This window comes from Diceros bicornis, chromosome 12 (assembly GCF_020826845.1).
Source record: "Diceros bicornis minor isolate mBicDic1 chromosome 12, mDicBic1.mat.cur, whole genome shotgun sequence".
Lineage (NCBI taxonomy): Eukaryota > Metazoa > Chordata > Mammalia > Perissodactyla > Rhinocerotidae > Diceros > Diceros bicornis.
This window is the reverse complement of record NC_080751.1, coordinates 14,771,617-14,794,701: the sequence shown is the minus strand read 5'-3', so window position 1 is coordinate 14,794,701 and position 23,085 is coordinate 14,771,617. Positions and strand designations below refer to the sequence as shown.

Sequence of the window (23,085 nt, the reverse complement as noted above, 5' to 3'; positions counted from 1 at the left end):
GGTGGACCTGTTCCAGTTGTTCTGAAATCTTACGAGTGGATCTAAGTAGTGAACTTACTGCTGCTTTTAAGGAGCAAAGGAAGGGTGAATTCAGGAGCTCTTTGTGTAACTTGGGTCAAGAGTAGGGTGAGGTTTGTTGAGTGCCCCTTGTGGGGAATGATGTGGTTGAAGGCTCTTCTCTTTTAGTTCCTTCTCCTTGAATCCTGCCTTCCTTGGGGTGGGCCGGGCCGGGCCGGGCCGGGCCGGGCCAGGTTGGACTTGCATCTCTCTTCTGCTCTCCTTTTTTGTGTTCTTCGTTGTAGGCGTTGTCTCTGGCACCGGCCTTGATCTTGCATCTTACCCTCCTGGACGTTACTTCCTGTCCACCTCCAGCAGCAGGGGTCTTCTTTTCAGTGCCTGGTGCTTCTCAAAATGGACTCTGCCCATTCGAAGCAAATACCAGAGAGCTAGATGACACAGCTGATTGCAGGCCTTTCCTCTTGCAGCCTTTGGTTGCAATTCTCTTTCCCATCATTTGCTACCTCTGGCTCCTTGGGCCACAGAGGCCTGCTGCCATCTGGCTCTCGTATACGGGAGAGGCATGCGAGGTACTTTGGCCTTTCCTTCTCAGCGAAGCGTATCCAGTGTGGCAGTTACTGTAGCCTCCTCCCTCTCGGGAACAGGCACTGTAGAGTGTCGGGCCTCTGGGATTCTCTGTCGGCCGTGCTCGGGCGCAAGGCCGGGCAAAGTGAAGAGGAAAACAGTTCGAGAAGGAAGAGGAGATTCGTGGAGAGTAGGGAAGAGGCAAGGTGCAAGGTACAGGAAAAGAGAGGTGCCTGTGGAGTTTTCGGTTTCTTGAGAACTACCTTGCCACACGTGGGCCTCCTTTTGTAGTAGCAGAACAGAGAGTTCAATACGTATTTATTAACGTAGCTAGGGGATCCTGCAACTGCCGTGAATTCTGTACACGAAAGAGAATAACCCTCAATATCTTTTTCTCCCTTTGCTTGATGTCATGTGACGTCATTTACGTCGTGCATCGGTATGTTTGTTGAGCGGAGATTGTTTTCAGATTCAGATGCTCTGGTTCTGTCTCCATGTGTCTTTCCTGGTCGCGTTTTTAAGGAATCCAAAATTGGAAGACAGATTGCATGTTGTTCCCCTGACGATTGCGCGTTTTGAAGCATCGTGGGCTAACTTGACCTGATGGGTTTTGTGGAGAAACTTAGAAAGCGGTCGGTGAAAAGGCCCTGTGGTGAGTTACACTGTGCACCCACACCTGAGGAGCAGATGTCTGCAGTCCCCCCGACCTGGCCTGGGTGCCTCTGTATTTGTTCGCCTGGTCGGTATTGTTCTCACTGACCAGTCTTGTGACTGCGAGACAGTGAGTGAGGCCTGAGTGGTCGATGATTCGTATGTGCAGGCAGTGGTTTGGGGAGGAAATCCATGGGTTTCGTCGTTTCCTTGGAGGTAAGTGTTTAGTGTGCCTAGGTGGACCCGTCTGGGGAGTGTTCTTGTGTGAGTGAATTGGAGGTGTGTTCTACAAGTTGGCAAGAGCCCAAGGGAAGGTAGCTCCTCGATGGGACCTCCAAAGATATTTTATTAATCCCCTCGTTTTCCTATTGTGAGACATGAATTTTTTGAGTTATAGTGAGGGATGCTTGTCTGAGAAGAAATTGTGAAGGCTGTTGCAGTGTAGAGGTATGGCTTGAGCTCATAAATGTTCTTCAGGTCTTTTTCCCTAGGCGTCATACCTCAGATAGCCTACTTCCGTGACTTAGTATATAACACGAGGCTAAGAACATAGACTAGATATCTGCAAGCCAGACCGGTCTCTCTTTTCTCTACGTTCCCGTGGAAATCAAGGGAATCCAGAGCTACTGCAGGTTAGGGTGGGTGGTGTAAGATGGGGGGAAGTGTCGGAAGACAAATTCTGGTAGTAGTAAAATAATTGACATATGAAAACATTCAGTTGCAACGTTCAGTTCTATTTAGGCAAAGTCTTAGTTAGGCCTTCCCTGGTTCCCAGCCTCTGTAAGCACGTTCTCTCCATAGGTATAGCCATTGAACTTGAGCTTGCAGGCTCAGCATGATCCTAAGCTCTACAAGAATCTTAACTGTAGGAGGAAGAAGCTAAAGAGCTTTAGTCCAAGGCTCTGGAACTTAGCATCAAGCCCTACCCTGACCTAACGCCTTTTGTTTATAGATAGGGAATTGTCTTCTCCCAGAGACCCACTTCCTGCATTTTGTACCCGTGGGGATAACTGAGACTTGTCTTGCTGGCACATACCCCGTCCACCTAGCCCTGAGGCTCTTCCTTTCTCTCCCCGTTGTCACTTTTGGATTTAATTAAGGACTGGAATCCCTCAAAGCCTACGTGGTACGTGGGGCCCTCCCGGACACTGGTAGGTTTTGTTAGTGTCAACTATGTAGCTCTTGGGTGCTCCAGATATCCCTTGCTCCTGTATCTTGCATTCCAGTGTCCTGCATGCCTATCCAGGCATTCTTTTACCTCACGGTGGACTGACTCCACTCCAAGGGCCTACTCTTTGCTGGTTCCCCCTACTTTCTGGACACCCTGTTATGCCTGGGTCTGGATTTTCTTGTGGCATCTCCCTCTGAGTCTGTTTCCACCCCAAGCTTGAGTCTTTCGGCAAGTCGGAAGCACAGGACCAATAGAGCTTTTTGAGCTTCTGATAGATGTATGTCACATTTCGTATGTTGTCAACGTCTGCAGATGTTTGGACCCTTCCTGCTTGTCGGCCACTTCACGCCTATTGGATAATTTTTTTTTTTTTTTTTTTTTTTACATAGAGTCCAAAGGAATATCTTGTGACTTAGCACCAAGTCTGAATGTGCCTCATTGGAAGTTTGCAAACTGTGCTGTGCTGACTTATGTCCGTACTTTGTCCAAAGAGCAATTCACTAATATGGACCCGTTTTCAATTCTGCGGAGGTTTTCCGAATAGTAAATGTTTGTGGATTTGAACTTGGTTAGACACTGACTGTCCCAGAAATGTTAAAGCGAGTGATCTTTTTACCGCTTCGTTCATTCATTCACTCATTCATTCACTCACTGCAGACCGCGGACCTTTCTGACCCTCAGTTCACCCCGTTGTCAAATGGTTGTGAAGGTTACCGACAGCGTAGGTAAGATACTTTCAGAAATTAGAAACTAAAAACTAAAAATAACAGAAAGCACTCACTGTTCTGATCGCCTACGGTGTAATCTGGAATTGAGTGCCCTGTTCTGCCTTCAGACGTGCTGTAGAACATGCTGTCGTTTGCTGTTCGACTTGTAGCAGAGTTTAGAGTTTTTCTCACAGGTACAGCTCCCTGTGCTTGATTCTGTGTGGAAATCGTAGCTTTGAGCTGCACTCTTCTCTCTCTCGGTTCTCGTTTGGAGTTTTCTAAGAGGTAAATACATGCTGTCAAGCTCTAGCGTGATACCTGTCACAGGATAGGAAGCCAATCCAAGTTTCACTCTAAGTGGGGAGTGTAGGTTGCTACAGTGTGTTTGGAGGGTGATTCGACAGTACTTTTCCAGATTTTCAGTTTGCATATCCTTCTTTCCAGCAGTTCTACTTCTGGGACTTGCGATATAGTTGTCTACATGCATGAGGATGTTTACATTGCAGCCTGTCTGTTAACAGAGGACAAAGAAACTGAACACAACTAAAAGCCCCTGGACAGTGTCCTGGTTATGTAAATTATGGTACTTATAATCACTGGAATACTATGAAGCCATTAACAAGAATAGAACGGACGTATGCCTCAATTGACTGGGAAATGCACTGTCCGAGGTATATTGTAGACTAGGTATAGTACGCTGCTTTTCTGTAAAACAGAGGATATGCATAGAGGTAGAAAGAAGCGTTTGTATACAGTATACGATGTGTGAATGTGAGCTCTTGGAAGATATCTGGAAGAACCACACAAGGAACTGGGGGAGTGGGACTTGACTGTTCCTTCCCGGTCCTGGACTGCTGGAAATCTGCAGGCGATGGCGTACACGCCCCCGTCTGCATGAGCTGTGCTAGCGGCCTGCGGCGAGAGAGGGCGCCGTAGCCAGCAGAGTCCTGTTTCCTAGCGGAGCATCTCAGGCCTCCGGCGCGGTGACGTCCTGGGGACGGGCGGTGGCGCATGCGCGGTTGGAAGGCTGCTGGGCGCCGAGCGGGCTGCTGCGCGGGCGCTTGCGGGCCGGGCTGTTTTTCCGGCAGCGAGGGCGCTGGAGTGGCGGCTTTGGCGCTGTTGGCGTTGGGTGGTGGGCCTGTTGGGGCCCACGTGAGCCGATGGCATCACGCCCGCGGCGGCCGGGGCCAGGGGCGCGTCTTTTCCAGACTTGGCACGTCCAGGAGGCGGGGCGGAAACCACATCCCCGAAAGGTAATACGTCTTGTCCCCTGGGCCTGGCCCTGCCGGCTCTTGGCTCCTGGGCCTGGGCCTCGTCTCCTGTGGGCTCTGCCGGTCACTGTTGCCGCCGCCGCCGCGCGCTTGGCCCGTCGGCCCCTGGCTAGGAGGCATTGACCCTCCGGCTGCGCCGCCCGCTGTAGCTGAGTGGGCCGGTGTGTGATGTTCTGATTTCTCCCCATCCTTTTAAAAGCGAGGCTCTGGCCATCGCTGCCCGGGTAGAGTGCAGAGGGACTGCCGACTGTCAGTGTTGGGGACTCCCCTTGATTGCCCCAGTGGAGTCCCGCTCAGTCCCTCCAGCTGTGTTGTTTTGGCACGGAGCGTGTGAGTAATCAGCGCTAAGTCTGAGTGAGAAAACGCTCCAGCTCCAGCTCCAGCTCCAGCTCCAGCGTCGCAGAACTTGCCGCCAGAAACGTTGGTTATATTGTTTCCAGCAATCACAGAGGGCATCCGTTGCTTCCTAACAGGTCTCGAATGAAATGAGACGTCTTGCTCTACACGTTGAAATGATGCCTTGTGAGACTTTGCTCCTTTGTGCGGTGAAGGCTTTTTTATTCCTTGAGACCTTCCTTTTCCTCCGTCTCCTACCTCGTGAAGTCCCCTTCGTTTTTATCTCCTGAGTATCTTGGAATCTGTCACCTTCTTTCCCTCAAGCATGCTCATACAGAACTTGCCTGACCTTTTGCGTTTCGGGTCCTAACTAGTGTCCGTGTGTCTCCTCTCGTCTCCTTCCAATCCATTCTTCACACAGGAAATCTTTTTAATAGGCAAGTTGGAACGTTGCTCAGAAACATCACTCAGCAAGGTTGTTTTAAGAATGAAAACCCACTCTCGACCCTGGCCTTGAAGAGTCCGCGTGGTGGAGAATCCTCTCCGCTTCTCCAGCCCCATCTTGTGCCCCTCGTGCCCGCACTTTCCATGCTTCAGATACACTGAGTTAACCTCAGTTAATCCTACGTCATCCTAGAGAAGTCAGCTCAAATATTCCTTTTCCCTGGGACTCCTAGCATTAAGTGAAGTTCACAGGCCCTTTTCCATCAAGTGTCCTTTTAAAATTTGAACTGGAACTTCGGCACTGACTGCATTTGATGGCATCAGTTGTGTGAGGACGGAAACTAAACTGCGAAGTGAAAGAATTGAATTGAAACTACTTCAGTCAACGTGTACGTACCGATGACCCCTCAGCGTTCAGGACTGGGCTGGCTTATCAGGGATGCAGAAGTTCCGGCCACGTCTCGTTTCAGTTAGGCCTTGTTTGTGGAGACCTTTGCTCTGTTTTGCTGCCTTGTATGTGTTTTCAAGATGGGGAAACAGGCAGAAGGGGAGTGTAGGTGGTTAGTAGGTGGGGTTGAAGAAGGGGAGCGGCAAAATGCCCACACGGGGACCTGCTGTGTGGTCTGTGATTTCCATTTTCGAGGAGTCTTCTTTCTACGCGGGGAGACAGGCTCACACACAAAAAAATTGGGCTCCCAAGAAGCGTTTGAATAGGTGGCAAGACTGTGTCCCAGTTGGACAGCAGATGCCTGGGACTCGTTTCATTGCTTTCAGAGTTCCTTTGACAAAGGAAAGCAAAAGTTAATTCAGTCTTCTTTCGGAAATCTGCATTCACCCTGTGGAACTCTGGTCCTCAACCCTGTCTCGCTCCATTTTCCCATTTTATAGCAAATAGTTTGTGTGCTGTACCCCTTTACTCTCCTGCAGTGAAATTCGTAGATAGGTGCAACCTGCTTCCGTACGTAATTTTGAGAGCGAAAAGTCAACGTAATGCTCTAACTACAATAGAAAGAAGAAATGAAACAAAGTAGTTTAGAATAAAGTAATATGTATTTACATTTCCGTATGTGAGTATTTGGGCGTGACTTGAGTAACAATAAAGCAATAGGGGGTTACTTGTGCCGTGAACGCAAATACTGCGGACACAGACTGATCTAGGTGGGCTGTGTTGCCTCAGTGGTAGAGTTTCCGTGATAGGGAACGGCACTTAGTAGGTTTCCAAAGAGAACAAAGTACAGGTTGGTCCATGGGGTGATTACTATTCTGGAAAATTCAGTAGACCTGAAAACTGCAAAAACTGCATAAATCAATCAATCCTTTGTGTTTGTTTGTGAAATGGAGTTAGGTGCTAAGGCTTATATGACTGTGAACAGTTTTCTCGCCTATATCGACAGTCTGGTTAGGAGCCCCACGTGAAACAGACAGACACAGAAATAAATGTGTAGAAGGGAGCTTCTTTTCTTCCCTCTCATCTCTGGAAGAAAGGATTGTAATACAGCTTGTGATTTCCAGAAGAGTGGAAACTTCCTTTGAGTCTCATTGTATCTTAGCATCACAGGGCTTGAATCAATGGGAAACGTGAGGATGGGTTTCAAGCACACGTGTCTTCTTTCTTATTTCCTTCTCTCTGACAGAGTTTGGAAGGCAGTCTTGCTCCGGGAGAACTTTCCTTCTCCCTTGAATCTTTTTAGCAAAATCCAAGAACGGAGTGAAGAACTTGGACTGACGATTGTTTGAAGCTACACTCACCGCTGTTGTAAAGCAGAGGTAAATGGAACCCTGAGTTGAAAAGCCCCTTCTTCGTCCTAATAGTGTAATAATCATCGTAACTCAGTAGTCACGGTCCTGTCCTCCTTTCGTGGGTAATAGTGGAAAAAGGGAACCAAGTGGTGTCCTTCCTCACGCATTTCGAATCGCTGCCTCAAAATGAGATTAAAGACGTGAACTGAACTGTAGTATTTGGCAGGAGGCTCCGTATGTGCTTGAGAAATTCCATAAGCTTCCATGTTCTATCTTTTGAAAATAAAGTAAACTTTTAGTAAGAAAAGTAGTGGCCTAAAAGGAAAGAAAGGAATATCCGTTATGTCTTGAGCACTGATGTTGAGCAGTTGTCTGGGCGTGTGTCAACATCTTGGTAAAAGACAGTTCTCTAAGTTTGATGCTTTCTTTTCCTAATAATATCTCTTGATAGAATAGAGGAAGCCGTATGTTCTGTTGGCCCATGTGGCATATCGGTTGGAAAGCATTATCCTTCTTCTGACCAGTTCCACGGCCCTGGGAAACCATAAGACCCAATGTTTGTTAAGATCTGTACAGGCAGACCTCGGAGATATTGCGGGTTCTGTTCCAGACCACCGCGATAAAGCGAGTCACAGGATGTTTTGGGTTTCCCGGTGCATATAAAAGTTACGTTTCCACTAGACTGTAGTCTGGTAAGTGTGCCGTAGCATTATGTCTACAAAAACAGTGTACGTACCTTAATTAAAAAATAGTTTATTGCTCAAAACAGGTGACGGTCCTCTGAGCCTTCGGCGCGTTGTAGTTTTTTTGCTGATGGAGGGTCTTGTAAAAAATGCAAAAAAATCTGCGAGGCACAGTACAAGGAGGTATGCCTGCCTAGCAGCTTCCGGTTAAGACATGCTTTCACGTACACCAACCTAGTTGATCCTCACAAGAATCCTTTGCTGATGCTGTGGTAGTGGTACTCGTGTTTCCTCCTGGGTGCTTACCCTGCACTAAGCTCCGAGGATGGACGATTACAATTAATCATTTTATAGATGGTGAAACTGAGGCGCAGAGAAGGAGGAATTGAAATTTGAACTCACTTATTCCTCTTTTTTTTGATTGTGGTAAAGTACACATAAATGATATTGACCATTTTAACCATTCATGGGTGCACAGTTCAGTGGCATTAAGTGCATTCACGAGGTGGTGCAGCCATCTCCACTGTCTGGAACCAAAATCTTTTCATCGTCTTCAACAAAAGCCCTGTAAGCTTTAGACAATGACAGCGCCATCTCCCTTCCCCCAGCCTCTAGTCGCATCTATTCTACTTCCCGTCTCTCTGAATTTGTCTATTCTAGGTACCTCATATAAGCAGAATCATACAATATTTGTCCTGGTGTGTCTGGCTTATTTCACTGAACATAATGTTTTCAAGGTTCATCCGTGTTGTAGCATGCAGCAAAAAGTCAGTCCTGTTCATGGCTGAATAGCATTCCATCGTGTGTATGTACCACGTTTTATTTATCTGCTCGTCTGTGGCTGGACACTTGGGTTGCTTCCGGCTTTTGCCTGTTGTGACTCATGCTGCTGTGAATATTGTGTACAAATGTTTGTTCAGTTCCCTCCTTTCAGTTCTTTTAGATGTATAGGTAGGAGTGGAGTTGTTGGATCATACGGGAGTTCTATGTTTACCCTTGGCGAAAGCGCCAAAACGTTTTCCAGAGTGTCTTCTTGTTTTTAAACAATTCTCAGAGATTTTAAACATGCAGAAGCAGACACAATGCTGCGTTGTTCATCGTCCGCCCACGAACGCATCCGGCTTTAATGTCTATCAGCTCAGCTGATGGCTGTCGTGATTCTTCTGTACCCTTACCTGTTTCCCCCATTCCATAGCATTTTGAGGCACATCCTAGAAATCGTATAATTTCACCTGTACGTTTTTGGTAGGTATATTGAAAATATAAGACTTTTATTCCTTAAGATTAGTGACATTAAATATCCAGTCAGCCCTCAAATTCGCAGATGTCTCCTACGTGTCATAAACATTGTTTGTAAGGGTTTGAGTTAGATCTGAATTAGGTCCACGCTTTGCATTTGATTGTCAGGTCTCTGAAGGCTTACTTAATCTATAAGTTCTCCCTTCATGTCTGGTCTTGCTTTCTTTTTCTTTTTTTCTCTTGAATTTATCTTTTGAGGACGCCAGGTAGTTTGTCCCATCTGAAGACGACACTACAAATAATACCAGAGTGAACGAATGTAGTGGATGATGCCTTAAGGGAAAGAAGGAAAGGAGGAAATTTTTGAAACTGAGTAAGAGGATAAAAAGACTTCTAGAGAAATGGCAAATATTAAAGATAGGCAAAAAAGCCAGGCCAGTTCTGAAAAGAGTAATTCAAATACATAAAAGATTTTAGTATACCATAAAAGTGACACTTCCAATCGATGGGACAGATTAGTCAGTAAATTGTGCTACTTCCATGTTGGGGTGTAAGTAATTTCTCTGGAAGGATCCCCAGCGTGGCCAGAGTAGATGTCTCTAAGAGGAGGGAAATGGGTGACTGAAAACTCGGGGAAAAGGGTGACTATCCGTGGAATCCCCTTTTGTACCTTTCTCGTGTTGTAGCCTGTGAATCTTGTTACCTCTGCGGTCTGCCTGCCTGAGTTGAAACCCCGGCTCTCGCACTAGCGAGCTCTTCGTCTTGGGCAAATTCTTGACGCTCTCCAAGCCTGTCTCCTCATCTGTGAAATGGGGTGAGTGACTCCTCCTGGTGCTGCCTGGCGCAAAATCAACTCTCAAGACACGTGAATTACCGGTGGCAACACCCCGAATGTCCGTGAACTGAGGAATGGATAAACGAGTGTGGTAGATCCATCAATAGAATGTTATGCAGCCATAAAAAGGAATGAAGGACTGGCACACGCTACCACGTGGGTGAACTTGGATAACGTTATGCTGAGTGAAAGGAGCCAGGCACATAGGTCACATGTTGTACTAGTTCATGTGTATGAAATGTTGAGAAAAGGCAAATCCATAGAGACAGAAGGCAGATGAGTGGTTGCCAGGGGCTGGAGAGAGGAGGGAATGAGGAGCGATTGCCGATGGTTTAGGGGGCTTCTCTTTGGGGTGATGAAAATGCGATGGGTTAGATTAATGGTGGTGGTTGCACAATCTTGTGGATGTACTAAATGCCACTGAAGTTACATTTTCCAAAGGTGAATTTTATGGTATGTGAATCCTATCTCAAAAACTGATTTTAAAAATGTAAATTACCAGTTTTCCCATGGTAACTATATGCTCTCCCCATCTCTCCCCTCCCCACGCCCCGTTCCCTTTGATGCCCCCTCCGCTCTCCCCATTCCCTCCCTCCAGCTGCCCCACAAGGCCTAGCACGGAGCGCCTGTGGACCCCTGGGCGCCTGCGTCCTGCGCCGTTGGAGTGGCGACTCGGTGCACGTGTGTGTCCCCCGCTGTCACCCCGTGGGATGGACGCCTTCCAGCGGATTTTTCTCCTGCGGTTTGGGTGATGGCGATGTTTGGAGAAGGCAGCAACTGGCCGATTGGATGGAGGAGGACCTGGCGGGCCCCTCAAGTCATTATTTATGAAGAGACATATTTCTAACGAAGATATACAGGTGGGCGACAGGCACAGGAAAAGATGCTCAACGTCACTACTTATTAGGAAAATACAAATGAAAAGCACAATGAGATACCCACCTCAGGCCGGTCAGAAGGGCTAGTAGAAAAAGACAAGAATTAACAGGTCTTGGAAGTACGTGGTGCAAAGGGAACCCTAGTACCCTGCTGGTGGGAGTGTAAATTGGTACAGCCGCTGTGGAAAACCGTATGAAGATTTTTCAAAAAGTTAACAATAGAACTACCCCGTATGATCCAGCTATTCCACTTCTGGGTGTTCATCCAAAGCACACAAAAGCGCTAATTCAAAAAGATATATGAACCCCTGTGTTCATCGCAGCGTTATTCAGAACAGCCAAGACTTGGAAACAACCTAAGTGCCCATCGCCCGACAAATAGATAAAGAAGTTGTGGGAGATATACACAAGGGAATATAGTACTTAGCCGTAGAAAAGAGGAAATCTTGCCATTTGCGACAGCAGGGATGGACCTCGGGCGTATTACGCTAAGCGGGATGAGTCAGGTGGAGAAAGACAGATACCGTGTGACTTCACTCGTGTATGTGGAAGGTAAACAAGCAAACACATAGAGACAGAACAGACTGGTGGTTAGCAGAAGGAAAAGGGCGGGAGGAGGGGGAAGGGGGATAAGGGGCAGCTGTGTACGATGACGGATGGCAGTTAGAGCTGTGGCGGGGAACACGACGTAGTCTGTGCAGAAGGCGAACTATAATGATGCACATCGAAGAATAAAATCTAGGCCCCTTCCAGAAGTTGGATGCCGTCCACCAGTAAGCTCCGGATGCTGTGCTCTGAAAGCCGGGTGGGTCCCCAACAGGCGCTAGCCAGTACTGAGGACTGCCCTGGCGTAGAGGCCCCTCGGCTTGAGGCCTTGCTCCTTCGCGTGCAGTGTGAGCTGAGCCCACTGCTGACCCTCAGTGGTGAAGTGGCTCAGTGACCCTGGCCTTGCATGTGGTGGCAAAGGTTACGTGAGGTGGTGCGTTCGCGGGCCTGGTGCGCAGGTGTTGAGGAAATGGTGATTTCTATCCCAGCCCTGTTAGCTGGGTGGGCCTCCTGTTGCAGCACTTCCCTTGGGGAGGCCCCTGTTGTCAGCTGGCCCCAGGGTCGCTCTGAGCCCTGGCCCTTCCTCTGGTGGATTGCCCTATGATTTGTACTCACCGGCCCCAGCCATAATCCCACGTGGCTGAGGCGAGCCAAACCTTTTGGAGAGATCTCCGGAATCTCTTGTTTTCTAAACGACCTATGTGGTGGTGGTGAGACATAAGGCCAGCCTCCCTGAGAGACTTGTCACATTTCTCCTGGTCAACCTAGACTCATCTTCTGCCATCTTCAACTCTATGCCGGTTTTCTTCTTTTAACCCTCACGTCAGACCCTGCTTCTGACTTCTGCCATTTCCCCCACTCCTGCTGCTTTTTGTCAGCTGCTGAAACCCCCCCCCCCCTTTGGCCTTCCTAGCCCTGGACCCAGTTGCTGCCTCTTTCCTCAGTTCGTATCCCTTTTCCTTCATCCTCCCGTCCAAGTTCACTTCTTTTTTCTCGTGAAGCCTTGGATCCCCACCACCACCAAAGAAGAACCACAGTTGACGGCATCTCCAAACTCAAAAGGCTTCTTTATTACTCATCTATCAATTCTAGTACTTTAACGTATTGATGTCTTAAGTTTTAAAATCTATCAAAGTAAATAGAGACATCTCTACCTATCTATCTATGGAGCAAAGACTGCTACCCAAAGTCGCACCACCAGTCCTAGCAGCCTTATCTTGCGTAGCCGTAGTAGTCAGCAATTTCCATTTCTCTTTCCCTCTCAATGAAATACTGCACTTTCCCCAAAGAGGTGTATTTGGCAGCCTGCTCACGCTCTTGTTGAGCCTGCCTCTTCATGGCCTCCCGCTCTGGCCTCTGTTCGGCTGTGATGGGCTCTGATATCACTGGCCCTGGGATGTCGGGTTTTCTCCATGGAATTCGTTGCGTGCTAAAGTCTTGGAGCAGATAGTGGGGTTGAGGCCTGGGCGGGTCCTGGAGCTTGGTCACAGGAGTGGGAACGGGCTCCCGCTGGAGAGAAGTGCAAGATGCTGTTTTGTGGGGTGCGGGCGTGGCAGCAGCAGACTGAGGGACGCTAGGCCGGGTGGGGTTGGTGGAAATTGGCCGAGCTGGTCTGGCAGGACCCGTCAAAGATGCAGGAGCTGGCTGGGCTGAATTGAGTGCAGTCGGTTGAGCTGAGTGGGTAGAACCAGGCCGGGCAGGGTCAGCCACAGCGGGCCGATGTGAGGCCAGAGCCGGCGGCCTCCGAGGAACAGGTCGAGCTTGAGGCCTGTCCACGGTCAGAAAAGGCAAAGGTACCAACTTGACCTTCCCAGGAGGTGGCAGCTCGGACTGGGATGGAGGTGGGCGCTCTTGTGCGACACTGCCCTCTGGTTCCTGGGCTTTGGCTTGAGTTTCCTCAGGGCCTTGGCCCTCACGTGGGGTATCCAGCCGTGGTTTGATAGCTGGGGCGGGCTGGGGGTCTTTGGGGTGGCTGCAGTTTGCCAGGGCCCGGGAGGAAGAGAGTCCAGTTTTCTTATCAGTCTTCCTGCCCAGAGCATGGAACACCTGCACCGACTCCAGCAAGTGCATGCCTAGGGAGGTTCGAGGCCTTTGGAAGGTCTCTCGGCTCAGCTCGGGTTGATTCCGCTTCCTCTTGGGCAGGGTTGGCTTCTCTTCTGCCTTGACTTTGTTCCCTGGCAGCTCACTCTCTTCAGCTTGCTTGGAGTTGTTTCCTCTGGTCCTCTTGGTCCTTTCCTGCCCACGGCTCTTAGTTTTGCTGCTCCTGCCGGATGCAGCCTTCTGAGGCTTGCTGTTAGAATGGCTGGCCGTGTCCACAGGAGCCCTGTCGCTGTCTGCAGCATTGCAAATAGCCACTTCTCCCCCTGACAGGCACTCCGGGTCCTTGGGCTGGATTCTGGCCTTGGGAGCACCGTCGATAGGCTCAGAGGCCTTACGTTTGTTCTTCCTGGCTTGATCGGAGGCAGCCTTTGTGACACTTGACTTTTCCTGCACCTGGATCCACTCGATGGCTCTGGTGTCTTTGGCTTGGATCACCTGGGGGCTTTTGGATGGATCAAGGTCTTCCAAGGAATTGAAGAGCTGGGGAAGGTGAATATCCCCCACCAGTGTAGCGATGTCTGCAAAGCCACCGCCAGGTTCAGTGCCATCTTCCAGTGTCCCTTGGCCCTCGAGACTCAGGCTGCTCTTTCCCAGATCAGCATTTTCAGAAGCAGGCTGGTCCTCTTGGCCGAGGGGATCGGTGCAGGCCAGGAGCTGGTACGTATCAGGAATTTCTGAAGGGAGTAGTGGGGGATCTTGGTTTTCCGTTGGGATCTGGTAGGCATCCAGAGGCTTTGCAAGCTTAGGTGTAAGCTCCTCCAACTTCTTGGGAGCTGGAGACAGTGCCAGGAGGTTACTGTTGGAACTCTGGTCTGGAGCCCTCATTGAAATGTCCCCAAGCTCAGGTGGTGGGTTCCCCTCCGGTAGCTGGGTCTTTCTGCTACTGCAGGATTTGGGGAATTCTGGGGTTTGTTGTAGACAAAATGTCTGGCTTGCGGGTTGCAATCCCAGGGAAGTCTCCAGGCCCAGGGAGGTTTCCATCGCTGCAAAGGAAGGAGGGAAGAGGTCAGTCCCTGGTAAGGGAGATGCTCCCCCTAGACACCAAGGCGGCAATCATGCACCTTCCCACAACGGACAGGGCACATTTTTACTCGCTCTTCTTAAGGGTCATGGACAGCGTCCTGTGCTGGGAATTAAGAGGCGAGTGTCCCGTTTCTTACTGGTGATCATTTGATGTCATTGTTCCTTGGTTTTCTTTGTATTGCATAGGGTTGTTATCGGACAAATAAAAAGTAGAGGAGATTTTCAAACTGTGAAGCATTTTACAAATGCTAGCATTCTCCTATAGAGAATTCTCTCCGCTTTCCTGAGAGAATAAGAACACTTCACATCATGGACTAGGAGAGGGAATGGAGCTCTTCCTGCTGAAATACATCAGCAAGGGCGCATTCTTAGCCTGTTTGCTTTGGACAGGATCTGGGAAGACGAGGTCTCAACTCCTGGTGTAAATGAAGGCGGTGAGCGAAAGGTACCCCGGCGCTATCACCAGTGCCTTCCCAGGAGACTACAGCCGTAGGTCGGGGAAGGGAGTCCATTTGAGCGTGGTATAGTGCAGGGGACTGAGCAGCTAGTGCAGTGAGGCTTCTGGTGTCGCTTGGTGTGCTCTTGGTGTTCTCAACGCATGTAGCGTAGATGGCCGTTACAGTGTCCCCCCCTTCCCACCAGTAATGGGCGTTCTTATGTAGAGTCTGAAGTAGGGAGTAGTACTGAGCGCGGGTAGTGCTTATGAAAGCCTCCGGACTTCAATTCTCCCTGTCTGTGGACTCAGCACTTCCCAGCTGCCGAGTTGACCCTGTTTTGGAATGTGGACCTCATTCCTCTCCCTTCCTGCTGTCTGTACTCACCTTGAAATCTTGTTTCTGTGACGGGTTGAGCAGACGCAGCGTAGTAGATGCCAGAGGAGGAGGCTGGTGGTAGGACATTTGTGGGCTGAACCTGCTTTAGTACCATCACCATTTCTGGTTGAGGGGCGGAGGCCCCAGCTCCTGTGTAGGACACGGAGCCACAGGATGGCAGGCAGGGGCCGAGTTGGCCAGACAGTAGAGGCCCCAGGGTGCCGGGAGTATAGTAATACACCTGGCTTCCTTCCCGGTAGGGAAGCGCCAGGCTGTGTGCCTGATTTGGAATCTGAGGTGGTGTTCTCTGAACGAGCCTGGCAGAAAGTGATGGATACAGAGGGACCACGTTATTGGCATCAGGTGTTCTGTCATACCGGGCTGCCATGGACATGGAAGAAACAGCTGTGTCCTGGTCAGTGAGAGCCACAGTGAGGTCTCCGAGTGAAGAAGACTCCTTCTCAGTGCCTCCTGTGATATCCCACTGCCAGAGACCTGGATAGGAAGCAGCTGACGTGGAGATGTGGCTCTGGCCAGTCACTGCAGACAACATGGTTGTGCTAGAATGTTGGTAAAGGTAGGCACTCCCCATGAGTGGCTGGAAAGAGGTGGCCGAGGCTGATGGCAGCAGCCGTGCCGAACTGACGGCTGGAGCAGAGACTCTGGAGAAACTGCAGGCACTTCCCGTTAGGGAAGCTGCATTGCTCACCACAGGAAGAGAGAGCTGCAGCGAGTTGGGAGTTCCAAGGAAAGGTGGATTTTGGAAATTTTCTGTAGGGAACAAGAGGGTGATGAAAACATCAGTGGGGTTGATGACCTCTCACTATGCTAGAGGAACAGCATTATCTTAAGGTTCTTGCTATGAGACAGCCTCTCATATACCAATACTCACTGAGATACCCCAAATCCAACCGTTTATGGCGGTCGCACGTGCTGGAGCAGTTTGGTTCTCTTCTGTGTCACTGCCTGTGCTCCCGGGTTGGGCAGAGATGTGCAGAAGCCCCACGTGGTGCGGTTCACACCTTGTTCTCTAGGCTGGAAGGCACCTTCTCCCTGCCCATCTTTCCCTTGAGCCTGCGCTAGTCCCGACTCGTGTACTCTTTGCTCCAATGGAAGCATTTTGGGGCTTCTGTTCTAAGATTCTCATTGTACGAGTGAGGAAACTGAGGCTCAGAGAGGTCAGATCGAATCGTTCAAGTTCTCCCGTTTTGTTTAGCATCGTTACCAGGTTACAGAGCCTGAGTATCCTGACTTCCTTGCCAGGGCTCTGCTCTGACCATTCCACTACCGGAAACCGGGAGAAGTCGAACTTCTACTAGAGGCATTTTCTTTGTCCTTTGGAAGACAGAGCAGCTGTCACGTAACACTTTGACCTTGAGGGTCTCATTTTGCCTGTGCAGTTCAGACGTTACCTGGAGTTCACAGCTTACTGAGTCCAGGTGGTAGATGTCACGGGTCATTCTTACCCTCTTCAAGCCTGGTTTCTGTTCCTACCTCCAAATGACTGCCTGTGAGTGAGTGTCTCAAAAAGTGCTTTTTGAAAGAAAAAAGTGATTTAAACTCTCTGAACTTCAGCTTACTCTTCTGTAGAGCAGTTATAATAAGAAAAGCGATAATCATGAGGGTAATAATTCATACGTGAATAAAAGTGATATATTGCGTAAGTGTAATATGGAGGAAGATATGGTAAGTTCTGTAAAAACAAAGAGAAAAATCATGAAAAAGGTGTATCACAGGACTAAAAAGACATATACAGGTATGATGGAAAACCGAGGCATGTAGCAGGCATCAGAGCCTAAGAAGTTTACTAATAAATGAAGTTCTGTACCATCCATGCAGTATTATGAAAGTGAATATCGCCGGCTCTATTGTAGTGAATACTACTTGCCAAAACAACAGCCCACAGTAGAAGGTGATTTCGAATGAATTCCTAGGCAGCACATAGAGACAGAGAAGACATAACGAACGGTAAAAAATGGCTTAAAAAGGCAGCAAAGTGCTATAAAGGAGACCGTATAGGTAGCCACAATATACGTAGAGAGCTGTTTCGGTAAGAGCTGGTACAAAGCAGAGAGCAACATCCTAAGTGTAAAGGAATTCCATTATTGTGCTCATTCTTATTTCTCTGACTGTGACCCAGCAAGTACCAGCTACTAAGCCTAGCAGAAATAGACGTTTCAATTAAACGTATGTTTCTCGTGCTCCAACCGCATAGAAGCAGAAGAGGGTAGTTAAAAGGTGTCATGAAGGTTTTCATATTGCCCCTGCAAACCTCGATAAGAATCACCTTCAACATCCAGGAAGGTGTCATCCCCAAAGCCTAAAAACACCGTCATCCCTAGAATCCAATTAAAAAATTATTGAATGTAGGAAAACCCAAAGGACTCCACAAAACTGTTTTAGATAGTTGTGGGAGTTGACTTTTTCTTTTTCTTCTTCGGTAGCTAAGGTCTAGAAGCAGACGATGGCTGTTTCTCAGTGTGCTCTCCGTGTGAGGAAGAAAACAGCCGTCCAGATGAAAAGCAGCCTTGACTTGGAACCTGCTTGTCACACAAAGGAATTAATGCTTCTGATTCAAGTTAGGGGGTATCAGTTTTTAGCAAAGCTTCAATTTTCTTTTGAATAGGCAAAACATCTACATCGTTTAAAAATGAGAATGGAATCAAAACTGCAAATTCTCCTAGCCCCGGCCTCTGGACAGCCACTTTTATTAGTGTCTCGATGATAGGGAGCGTCATGTCTAAAAACATCTCTAAAATGTTCGTATTCAAAACTGACAAGTGCCATCGGTGTTCAGAGAGGCAGCAGAAACAAACGAACAAGTGAGGGGGACTCTTCTGAGAAGCTGCTTTTCCTAGCGATTCCCTGTTCTGCCCCTACTCTCCGTCCTAGTCTGTGAATGTAAGCGTCTGCTCTGCTCAACTGGGCTTTACCCTGCTCTGAGCAGACTTCAACTGTGTGCTCTTTCTGCTTTGATTTAAGATCGTGGGTTCCCTTCAACATTCCACGCCCAACTCCCTCGTTTTCCCTGCGAGCTCCTCGTCCTTCTGCCTCCCCTTTCTTCCAGTTTCTCCCCCTCTGGGTTCCTGTTGGCCTGTGCTGATGACAGCAGTCCTCAACCTCCTGACCTTTGAATACTTGCCTCCCCTATAGCCCAGTCCTCTCCATCCTCTCTCCCCGTTTTCTCTTTCCAGCTCGTTCAGGTAGAAAACTCCAAAACATGCGAACATTGCTTTTTGAACAGCCCTAAATGTAACATCGTACAGTCGAAGTGGCAGTGGAGGGAGACCATCAGAGGTGAAACCTCTCGGTATACATTGCTAGTTTTCTGCATCACCTAGGATTTCTCTCTGTTGCTGTGGAAACACTCTCCAGAGGTCTCTGATTGCATGCCTAGGTGGGTGCCCTTTAAGACTCAACATCAGAGAAGAAAGGGAGCAGAGGGGACAAGCGCTGTGATATCCTGATGTGACAGATGAGGAGAAAACAGCGTTTGTGAGAGAGCCAAGGACTTGCCCAAAGTCACACAGCTCGCAAGTGTCCAAGTCAAGACGGGAGTTACGTCCCCAGGTTCCTAGTTCACTACTTTCCCCCCATTATTCTCTGCCATTTTTGAATCTGCTAGTCAATATCGGGGCAAAAATACATAATGAAAACCATTTCCTGGTTTCTTTCCTTACCTGACATGGTCAGAGAAGAAGAGGAAGCATCAACTGCAGATCCAGGGGATGAGAGAGATGCTACTAGAGGACGTCTGAGTGGCTGCAGCCAAAGAGCGATGTGTCCAGTACGAAGGCCACTGGTCACACTGGTCACTTGCGAGGATTCAAATTTATTTACAGACAACTCCATGGAAACCCCAAGATTCTACCAGGTGGTGGTAGGTTTAGGGGGAGAATGATGTCACAAAGCAGGTAGGAGATAGCCAATAGGGAGGTCAGATTCCCCCCGAGAAGACGGGATTGGGTGGAGGGGGTGGTGGGAGAGCTCCAACAGCACCTCTGTGGCTGAGGTCTGGGGAGGTGCCATCCCACGAGACAGATGCGATCGTCTTGCTGCCCCGGGCTCTTCCGGCAGGAAATAGCTCAACGTTTCTTACAGATGTTCATTGGTAGAATGAATTCATAGTTGTTTGTCTTCTACACTTCCTACTTTTTCATGTATATTGTCCATTTGTTATTATATGTACAGTTAATTGATATCCTTAGAGAGGAGGGCAAGGGACATCTAGGTGGACCTGTTCCAGTTGTTCTGAAATCTTACGAGTGGATCTAAGTAGTGAACTTACTGCTGCTTTTAAGGAGCAAAGGAAGGGTGAATTCAGGAGCTCTTTGTGTAACTTGGGTCAAGAGTAGGGTGAGGTTTGTTGAGTGCCCCTTGTGGGGAATGATGTGGTTGAAGGCTCTTCTCTTTTAGTTCCTTCTCCTTGAATCCTGCCTTCCTTGGGGTGGGCCGGGCCGGGCCGGGCCGGGCCGGGCCAGGTTGGACTTGCATCTCTCTTCTGCTCTCCTTTTTTGTGTTCTTCGTTGTAGGCGTTGTCTCTGGCACCGGCCTTGATCTTGCATCTTACCCTCCTGGACGTTACTTCCTGTCCACCTCCAGCAGCAGGGGTCTTCTTTTCAGTGCCTGGTGCTTCTCAAAATGGACTCTGCCCATTCGAAGCAAATACCAGAGAGCTAGATGACACAGCTGATTGCAGGCCTTTCCTCTTGCAGCCTTTGGTTGCAATTCTCTTTCCCATCATTTGCTACCTCTGGCTCCTTGGGCCACAGAGGCCTGCTGCCATCTGGCTCTCGTATACGGGAGAGGCATGCGAGGTACTTTGGCCTTTCCTTCTCAGCGAAGCGTATCCAGTGTGGCAGTTACTGTAGCCTCCTCCCTCTCGGGAACAGGCACTGTAGAGTGTCGGGCCTCTGGGATTCTCTGTCGGCCGTGCTCGGGCGCAAGGCCGGGCAAAGTGAAGAGGAAAACAGTTCGAGAAGGAAGAGGAGATTCGTGGAGAGTAGGGAAGAGGCAAGGTGCAAGGTACAGGAAAAGAGAGGTGCCTGTGGAGTTTTCGGTTTCTTGAGAACTACCTTGCCACACGTGGGCCTCCTTTTGTAGTAGCAGAACAGAGAGTTCAATACGTATTTATTAACGTAGCTAGGGGATCCTGCAACTGCCGTGAATTCTGTACACGAAAGAGAATAACCCTCAATATCTTTTTCTCCCTTTGCTTGATGTCATGTGACGTCATTTACGTCGTGCATCGGTATGTTTGTTGAGCGGAGATTGTTTTCAGATTCAGATGCTCTGGTTCTGTCTCCATGTGTCTTTCCTGGTCGCGTTTTTAAGGAATCCAAAATTGGAAGACAGATTGCATGTTGTTCCCCTGACGATTGCGCGTTTTGAAGCATCGTGGGCTAACTTGACCTGATGGGTTTTGTGGAGAAACTTAGAAAGCGGTCGGTGAAAAGGCCCTGTGGTGAGTTACACTGTGCACCCACACCTGAGGAGCAGATGTCTGCAGTCCCCCCGACCTGGCCTGGGTGCCTCTGTATTTGTTCGCCTGGTCGGTATTGTTCTCACTGACCAGTCTTGTGACTGCGAGACAGTGAGTGAGGCCTGAGTGGTCGATGATTCGTATGTGCAGGCAGTGGTTTGGGGAGGAAATCCATGGGTTTCGTCGTTTCCTTGGAGGTAAGTGTTTAGTGTGCCTAGGTGGACCCGTCTGGGGAGTGTTCTTGTGTGAGTGAATTGGAGGTGTGTTCTACAAGTTGGCAAGAGCCCAAGGGAAGGTAGCTCCTCGATGGGACCTCCAAAGATATTTTATTAATCCCCTCGTTTTCCTATTGTGAGACATGAATTTTTTGAGTTATAGTGAGGGATGCTTGTCTGAGAAGAAATTGTGAAGGCTGTTGCAGTGTAGAGGTATGGCTTGAGCTCATAAATGTTCTTCAGGTCTTTTTCCCTAGGCGTCATACCTCAGATAGCCTACTTCCGTGACTTAGTATATAACACGAGGCTAAGAACATAGAGTAGATATCTGCAAGCCAGACCGGTCTCTCTTTTCTCTACGTTCCCGTGGAAATCAAGGGAATCCAGAGCTACTGCAGGTTAGGGTGGGTGGTGTAAGATGGGGGGAAGTGTCAGAAGACAAATTCTGGCAGCAGGAAAATAGTTGACATATGAAAATTTTCAATTCCAATGTATAATTCTATTTAGGCAAAGTCTTAGCTAGGCCTCCCTGGTTTCCAGCCTCTACAACCACTTTCTTTCCACAGGCACAGCCACTTAACCTTAGCTTGCATGCTCAGCAACATCTTAACCCCTTAGACAATCTTAAATGTAGTAGGAACAACCTAAAGAGCATAGCCAATGCCCTCTTCCTTAGCATCAAGCCCTACTGTGACGTGTAGCCTTATTTTTTTTTATTTTTTGCTCAGGAGGATTCACCCTGAGCTAACATCTGTTACCCATCTTCTTGTTTTTCTTTTTTGTTTTTGTTTTTACGTGAACTCTCACCACAGCATGGCCACTGACAGACGAGTGAGTCCACTCCTGGGAAGCGAACCCAGGCCACCGGGAAGCAAAGTGCGCTGAACTTAGCTAGGCCATGGGGGCTGGACCAAAAGCCTTATTTTTATAGTTTGGGTATTGTCTTATCCCATAGACCCACTTGCTGCATTTTGTACCCAGCGGCATAAATGAGACTTGTCTTGGAGTAACATACCCAATTCAGTTACCGCTGAGGCTCTTTTTTACTCTCCCTCCCCATTGTCACTGTTTGATGTAATTAAAGGCTAGCCAAAACGAATAGAATGTACAACTCAGTGTAAACTATGGACTTTGATTGATAATGTTGTGTCAGTGTTGGTTTATTGATTCTAACAAATGGAGCACAGTGGGATGGAATGTTGATGGTCGGGAGGGCTGGGTGGGATGAAGGAGAGAAGAGAGAAGTGGGAACTCTCTGTATTTTCTGCTCACTTTTGCTGTGAACTTAAAACTGCTCTAAAAACTAGTCTATTAATTTTTTTTAAAAAAATGTGTTGCTGGCACTTGAATCACCAAACAGATCAACAGATCAGAGTATGTAAATAAGCCAAAAACCTAAAAGCATCTTAGCAATAAAAGCCATCCTTCATTTACATGGATATTCAAGAAGTATTTATATGTGCCTGTTGATAGGCACTCTACGTCGAGGTGGAGGTACAGTGGTGGGCAACGTTGATGTGGTCCCTGCCTTCTGGGAGTTTACAGTCTGGTTAGGAGACCCACGTGAAACAAACAAACGCAGAAATAAATATGTAGAATTGAGCTTACTTTCTTCCCTCTCATCTCTGGAAGAAAGGATTGTAATATAGCTTGTAATTTCCAGAAGAGTGGAAACTTCCTTTGAATCTCATTGTATGTTAGCGTCACAGGGCTTGAATCAATGGGTAATATCAGAAAGGATTTCAAGCACATGTGTCTTCTTTCTTATTTTCTTCTCTCTGACAGAGTTTGGAAGAGAATCTTGCACCAGAAGAAAGTTTTTCCCCCTGAATCTTTTTAGCAAAATCCAAGAACAGAATGAAGAACTTGGACTGATTATTGATTTAACGTATACTCACCACTAATGCAAACCAGAGTTAAATGGAACCCTTAATTGTAAAGACCCTTCTTCTTTCTGATACTATAATAATTCATTAGTTATCACCTTATGATAAGGTGAATCCTGGCCTTCTTCTGTGGGTAATAGTGCAAAAAGGGAACCAAGTAGTTTTCTTTTGTTTTTTTTTTTGTGAAGAGATCAGCCCTGTGCTATCATCTGCCAATCCTCCTCTTTTTTTCCTGAGGAAGACTGGCCCTGGGCTAATTATCCGTGCCCATCTTCCTCTATTTTATATGGAACGCCGCCCATTGCATGGCTTGCCAAGCTGTGCATCGATGCGTGCCCGGGATCCAAACCGGCGAACCCCAGGCCGCCGCAGCGGAGCACGCACACTTAACCACTTGTGCCACCGGGCTGGCCCCCAAGTGATTTTCTTAATTACACATTTCTAATGCTGTCTCAAAATGAGATTAAAGACGTGAATTGAACTA

The 23,085-nt window shown here is 48.3% G+C and overlaps 1 protein-coding gene and 1 pseudogene across 4 annotated transcripts in view; one reads left to right on the top strand and one right to left on the bottom strand.

Moving 5' to 3' along the window:
- Positions 1 to 3,260: 3,260 nt before the first annotated feature.
- Positions 3,261 to 23,085, top strand: part of MTHFD2 (methylenetetrahydrofolate dehydrogenase (NADP+ dependent) 2, methenyltetrahydrofolate cyclohydrolase) — a 50,409-nt gene continuing 30,584 nt past the window's right edge. For 2 of the 4 annotated variants that reach the window (XR_009221650.1, XM_058550906.1), the window contains exon 1: positions 3,263 to 4,364. Coding sequence is in view for 3 of the 4 variants with exons in the window: in XM_058550906.1 (XP_058406889.1) it covers positions 4,123 to 4,364 (242 nt within the window). In the remaining variant the exon portion in view is untranslated. Of the gene's footprint in view, positions 4,365 to 23,085 lie in introns of all 4 variants that reach the window. The other 2 variants (XM_058550907.1, XM_058550905.1) reach the window with 2 other exon arrangements.
- Positions 12,099 to 18,844, bottom strand: LOC131411738 (uncharacterized protein C2orf78-like; annotated as a pseudogene).